Source organism: Geospiza fortis, unplaced genomic scaffold (assembly GCF_000277835.1).
Source record: "Geospiza fortis unplaced genomic scaffold, GeoFor_1.0 scaffold1, whole genome shotgun sequence".
NCBI lineage: Eukaryota > Metazoa > Chordata > Aves > Passeriformes > Thraupidae > Geospiza > Geospiza fortis.
In genome coordinates, this window is record NW_005054320.1 from 8318769 (window position 1) to 8325270 (window position 6502).

The following is a 6502-nucleotide window of genomic DNA, read 5'->3' on the forward strand; positions in this document are numbered from 1 at the left end:
CTTCCAAGCGTGTCCTGAGTTCCCTACTCTCTGAGTGAGTTATGGTTACTAATTGGGTTCAGACTGGTCCAGGCAGGAGCAGAGCGAGCAGCTCGAGGCTGACTCTCTCCACAGCACACCAATATCCTGTTCTGTGCTCTTCCAGCTCGCTGTTCATGGAGGTGAAGGAGCTGTTCTTAGCAGCTGTGCGCAGCAACCCCTCCACTGTGGATCCTGATGTCCAGTGTGGCCTGGGTGTCCTTTTCAACCTCAGTGGCGAGTACGAGAAGGCTGTGGATTGCTTCAGTGCCGCGCTCAGCGTGCGCCCCAATGTAAGAAAGGGGCAGACTGGGGGTGCTGGAGGCACTTGGAGGTTTATGGGTGAAGGTTTGGATGGAAGTGCTGCATGTGTGAGAGGTGCACATTTGGAGTGGAGGAATAAGACAGACATATGGGGAAGGAGTGGTTCATCTCAGCTCTTTTTCTGTGGCCTTTCCTCCAGGACCACCTTTTGTGGAACAAGCTGGGTGCCACCCTGGCCAATGGGAATCGGAGTGAAGAAGCAGTGGCCGCATATCGTCGGGCACTGGAGCTCCAGCCGGGATATATCCGCTCCCGCTACAACCTGGGCATCAGCTGCATCAACTTAGGGGCCCACCGGTGAGCACAGCATGGGCACCTCTGCTGTGACCTGTGTGTTTGGGGGAGACAGACTGCCCTAGGTCATGAGGGCACGGCCACACTGCCTGCAGCCTTCTCTTGGCATAGGGTGGTAGGTTTCTTCTCGAGCCAGATCTTACGAGCTCTCAGAGAACCAGTCACACCTGAGATAGCTCTGCTACCCAGAATGGCATAAAATTAGCAGGATGGCTTCAGAGGTAGTGTTGGAAATAGAAAAAGTTTTAATGAAAGGCAAAATAACAAAGCTCTTTCAGAGAAAAACCCGAGCCAGGGGCAAGAGGTTCTTGCTCCTGCTAAAACACTTCACAAAAGCGATTATTTCCTTTGTTCTCTTCTTTTTCTAGTGAATTACCTAGGCAGGACCTTTTGGCCTCTGTTCAGTTGGCAGACCCAGGTCTGAGGTGAAGTCCCAAAGGTCCTATGAGGTGTCTTCTTACCAAATTGAGGAGAGAAACTTCTGGGCTTTTTTCCTTCTTAAGCAGACAAAGAATAATTTGGTCACTGCCAACAGGGGGCACATTCCTGCAATAGGAGAGCAGAGCGAGTGTGTGGACTCTGCCCAGAGATCCAAGTGTCATGCAGTCACAGGTGGAGTAGAGGCCATCTGGACTCCTGATTCTTCTAGAGGGAAAAGGGGGACCTCTGGTTCTGGAGCGGGGTAGGATCTGGGAAGAGGAGGAAACTGTTTTGGAGGGGAAATACTTTAGAAGCAAATGGGGAAGGGAGTGTGAGATGAACCGTCTTTTCCACTAAGCATGTGAATGTTCTGTTGACAGTGAGGCTGTGGAGCACTTCCTGGAGGCTTTGCACATGCAGCAGAAGAGCCGAGGTCCGCGGGGGCAGCAAGGAGCCATGTCTGACAACATCTGGAGCACCCTGCGCATGGCCCTCTCCATGCTGGGGCAGAGTGACCTCTATGGGGCAGCTGATGCCCGTGACCTGCCCACACTGCTGAAAGCATTTGGCCTCCAGCAGTGACTCTGGGATAGGCTCCCCTGCGAGTGCAGCGGTTGCCGAGCCCAGCAATGACCTTTCTTAGGGAGAAAATGTTCCCAAGGGTTCACACACGTTTGCCCTGGTAGGGCAGATCATTGGCAACTTTTTATTTTTAAGTTACCCCCCTGGTGAAGTGTGCAACTTCCCCAGCCTGTCTGTTGTGGCCTGAGCATTTCTGAACGGTTCACATTATCACCTGCGTGATGACTGACACTGCTGCTTCACAGATGATCAAAGTGGGGAAGACAGCAGCATCCTGCCCTCTTGCCAGACTGCATTTGCAGTAGTGCCCAGCTTGGCTGTGAGAGCCATTCTGCAGACTGCCTGCAAGGGCGTGTCTCGAGTTCAGGCTGCTTTGGAGGGATGGGACTGCTGTTTCACCCAAAAGGGTGAAAACTTGTGGGATTTGAGCATGCTTCCCCATGTATGTGCTTGCATGTGTGTATATGTGGGTTGCTAGGGAAAACTGGGGCAGTAGTCCCCTTTTCTGGCCACTGGTAACCTCATGGTACAGCCAGATGTTACGTTCTCAGTGTCTCTTCATGAACCTTTTAAGACAAGCATATTGTACTGATGCTGGGGACATGGGTGAAGGCCCTTACCCTGTCAGGGTAAGGGGAGATCCCAGAGTTCAGGCTTGAGAGAAGGTGATAGGAATAAAAGTCTGAAATGTAACCTCTTCCAAAATATGGTGGGGAAAGGGGTGAAGTCTTAATTTTCTCTTGCTCATCTGTCATTGTTTTCCTTTGTGCGAAAGTCCCCATCTTGTGTGTAACTGAATCTTGTTAATTATAAATATCTGTATATGATTCTATTGGGGAAAATGTTTTTTAATTGTAAAGTATTTTGTATAATAAAGGTATAAGCCCACTACTTTTCAAAAGATAGATTAGACTCTCTGTTTCTCTCTCCCCTTTTGACCCAGGTTTTGCTTTATTGATAGCTCGCATGCAGATGAAGCTTACAGGACCTCTTTTTGCTGTAGCCCTAGGCTTCAGTTCAGTGAGCCAGCAGAAGAGCCTCTCTGTGCCAAAAACTCTCTTTTTTTTCTTGCTCAGGTTTAGAGGTCAATGATGCACTTTTTTTCCCATCTTCTGGCCCTCTGCAGAGAAGGAAGTTGTGTTACATTTTATCAGCGGTTTAAGGAATTCGACTGCTCCAGTAGTCAGGGCTGGGGGCTTAAATAGGAAGTGCTGCCCCTTCCTGTTCCATCAGGCACCTGTTTCTTTATACATCCACCTCACAGGCTTGTTTTTCTCTCTCTGCTGGAGCAGAAAGTGTGTGCAGAGATTAGTATTTGCTGTATATTTTCTGAGCTTTATCTCAGAAAATATACAGCAAATACTGTATCTCCCATCCAGCCCTGTGGCACTGAGACCTACATCCCCTCTTCTGAGACTGCTGTAGTGCATGCAAAACAACCTGCTGCTTTTGCTGTCTGAAAGGAAGGGAAATGCTACTTCTGTGTCCTGCCCGCCCACACTGCAGGTCAGCAATGTCTTTTGGTTTTTACTTATCTCAGTTCTCTGTCAGATTCTTTGCTTGGTGAAAGAAAGAACAATGCCTATGCTGTGCCTCACTTGCTGTCTATCTGTTCTCCCTTCTCCAGTTCTCTGCTGTTGTTCTCACCACTGATTTCCTTTGCCCTTTTGGTGCACCAGATTCCTCTCTGTTTATATTCGCATTACCATTTCTTGGCTTTCCCTTGTTCTCATCCTCAGATTTCCTTAGTGCTTCTCCTCTCCTAGGTTTCCTAGTTGCCTCAATTTCCCTTGCAATATCACTGAACCTCTTGACTTCATGTTGGTGTCCTTCCCTATCCCACATTTCCCCCTGTCCCTGCTGGTAGTTTGGCTGTTAACAATTTCCAGGGAAAGTGAACAAATGGTCTCACTTTCTTCCCCCTGTCCCTGCTAAATTATCTCACAGCATCTCTGCTCTACCTTTTGCTGAGGCTGAACCTTGACCTAAGCACAGTCCCTGTTTAGTCTCCCAGGGCTGAGTGAAGAGTGACCTGCCTCTTTCCAGGTCCTGTGTGACTGTCCTGCTGAGAGCTGCCTTTGGAAGTGGGGTGTTGATGCAGCGAACACCCAGCTGGCTCACTGGATCTGCATTCTGATTCCATGCACAGGTTTTGTCTGTGTTCTGCTGCCCTGTCTCTTGTTTCCAAATCCAGCTTGTGCTAATGCTCTGTGTGCATCATGATCCTTGTTTGCATTTCCAGTCACATCCATGTTTTCTGTTACCAAGCCCAATTGTACAGCAGGGGAGGGTAGCAGGTACCAAACATTCTACATTTGTGTAAAGGCAGTAAGGGATGTTTGCATGTCCCTAATCCAACCCCCTGCTCACAACAGGCCTAACCCTAATGCTAGATTGGGGAATTGAAGACCTTATAAATGATTGTGCTCTCCAATTTTTTCACTTTTCCCAATGCTCAGAACAGTGGCAGGGCCTATTACCACTGAAAATTTGTAAGAGATTCCAGCATGACCTTTACGAAATTCTTGGGCTTACAGGACACGAACCTTTCATAGAGCCATAAGTGAGTGATCAAAGAGGGTACATGCTTTTCCAGTACATGCTTTTCCACCTATGTTTCTGCTGTATTTCTTCCGTCAGTGTTGTATTTATTTGCTGCTTAAGAACTCAAGAAGTCATAGAATCTCTTGGTGATGGCTTTACCACCCAGCCAGAAAATGAAAATGTGCTTTCAGGTCCTTATACCTCTAGCCACAGTGTTCCTCAGTGCTGTCATTGTTTATTCTGCTTCACCACTGCAGTTTCCTCCTTTGAGCTGCTGAGCCTCATTACGATTCTGAGGTTTTTTGAGTTGCAACCCCCTGAGTTCAAGTTTGGGTCCCAGACTCTTACCTGTTGTGCCTGTGTGTGCTGAGGTCTTTCTGGTCTGGAAGGTGTTCAGACCAGCCCTTCTCTAGGGAAATGCTCTAGGGGTGGTGACCTGATGTGAGTCTTCATGGGAAGAGCATCAGGCAAGCAGATAGTGGCTACTCTCATTTTCTCTAGGAATCTGCTGTTTGAAATAATGTCTGACTCAGAAGCTGCATCAGTATGTTTGTGTTAAAGCCTTTGGTAAATTTTTTCTCTGCCTGTGACTTGTTGATTTTTAAACCACATGGTGCGTTTGGTCGTTACCATGTCTTGTGGATGCACACAAGAACTGTGTTTAAATTCCTGAAGTATTTTCTTTTGTGTTTTAAGCTCGCTGCCTCTTCCTTTCTGGTCTCCTCCTTCAGTTTCTGCAAGACATAGCAAATAAAACAGTCCTACTGCAGTCAACGTGTCCCCAGGGGGAGCCCTTTTCCCAACCTCTGTACCCCACTTATTTTCTATTATTAGAATATTTTCTATTTTTTGTATGTTTTCTATTTTTACTGTGTTCTTGCGGGACTTCCTTCATGTCCTAGCCTGCCTCAGAGCACTGACCACACACTCTGCCACTTTCTCTGCTCTGAGTTGGCCCCTGCTGCTCAGAAGTCTTTTGGCAGGCAAGGAAGGACTGATAGCAGCACAGCAGCTCTTCCACCTGCAGCAGCAAAGTGGCACCAGAGGCAGCCCCGCCAGACAGGCCTCTTGGCCAGAGGAGACTCTGGCAGCTTCTCTGTGTCATGGTCCTTTGCTCACTTAGGAAATTGTTCCTTTGCGCCCACAGGGGAGAAGAGAAACTTTCCTTCACTGCTACGTTGAGTATGGCAAAGCATTGTCCAATATTTTCTGGTGTTTTTTAGATGCGTAGTTTGAGACATGTAAAATTTTAAAACTCTACCTGTCCATGACTTCAGCAAGAGTTGTAGGTGCAGAGATCCCCTGAAAAGTCTGATGCCCGGTGGGCTGGACTTTTTCTGAAGTGCTTCCATTGCTCTGTCGCATTTCTGACGCAGAAGTGACACCTAGTGTTGAGTCGAGGGCAGGACCGTGTCTGCCACACGTGCTGGGATGGGGACACCAGAGGGTTTAGGAGCACAGCTTGCTAATTAAACTCCAAAGGAACGAAATGCTGGATGAATTTTCTAAACGTGCAGCTGTAGATGCAAAATGTGGTGCTGGGAAGCTAAGACCTTTTGAGGGTCTGTGAGGCCTTCCCTGGCTTCTCCTCACTGCTGAGCATGGGTCTTGGTGTTTGTGGAGTCCAGCTTAGCAACTGTTCCATGGAAAATGATTTGTAGATTTATTAAAAAACCCAAAAACCAACCCAGCTGGGTTCTGATGTTTTGAATTAGCAGTTACTCACAGACAACCTACTGCCTTTTCCTTCATCTGGGAAGAGGAGACTTGGGCAAGGACATAATAGTTAGAAAAGATCTTCACTTTGTTTTCTGACATCTGTGTGTTGTCAAGTGGGACTTATAAGGCTTTTGGCAGTCTGTGTTTGCTGTGCCTCTCTTTCCAGCAAAATTTCTTTGGAGCATACTCCCAGTGTTGTGACTGAACGTGCAGCAGTCATCCAATAGGATTCTGTCATCTCTCTTTTTGCTGAAAAAGGGGTGTTCAGTTTGTTGTACTGAAGAGCAGCAACTGGGAAGTGCAGCAAACAGAGGAAAGCAAAAAAAAGGGGAGTTTGTGTGAGATACATGCTAGGCAAAATAAGGGCTTTTTTTTAATTCCCCCCCTGAAGGGTTTGGTCGTGAATGTATTTATTAGCATGTAAGCTGTTCACAGTTTTGGGTTCTGTGGTCCAGTGGCATGTTCCTATGTTGCATTTTTGGGGGCCGTTTTGCTTGAGAAATAGAGGTTGGAGAGTGAAAAGTGGGAAAGAAACTTTATTTTTGCGATGAAGAATTACATTACTAGCACTAACAACTGCTAAGTGAGTAAAACCCAAATA

At 47.4% G+C, this 6502-nt stretch overlaps 1 protein-coding gene across 1 annotated transcript in view; it reads left to right on the top strand.

Annotated features, from left to right (window-relative positions):
• PEX5 (peroxisomal biogenesis factor 5) overlaps window positions 1–2543 on the top strand; it is an 11514-nt gene extending 8971 nt beyond the window's left edge. The window contains exons 12-15 of the mRNA XM_031056720.1: window positions 1–34; window positions 146–311; window positions 482–639; window positions 1437–2543. The exon at window positions 1–34 is cut by the window's left edge and continues 176 nt beyond it. Of these exons, the coding sequence (XP_030912580.1) occupies window positions 1–34; window positions 146–311; window positions 482–639; window positions 1437–1638 (560 nt within the window). The 3' untranslated portion in view covers window positions 1639–2543. The remainder of the gene's footprint in view (window positions 35–145; window positions 312–481; window positions 640–1436) is intronic.
• Window positions 2544–6502: the final 3959 nt, after the last annotated feature.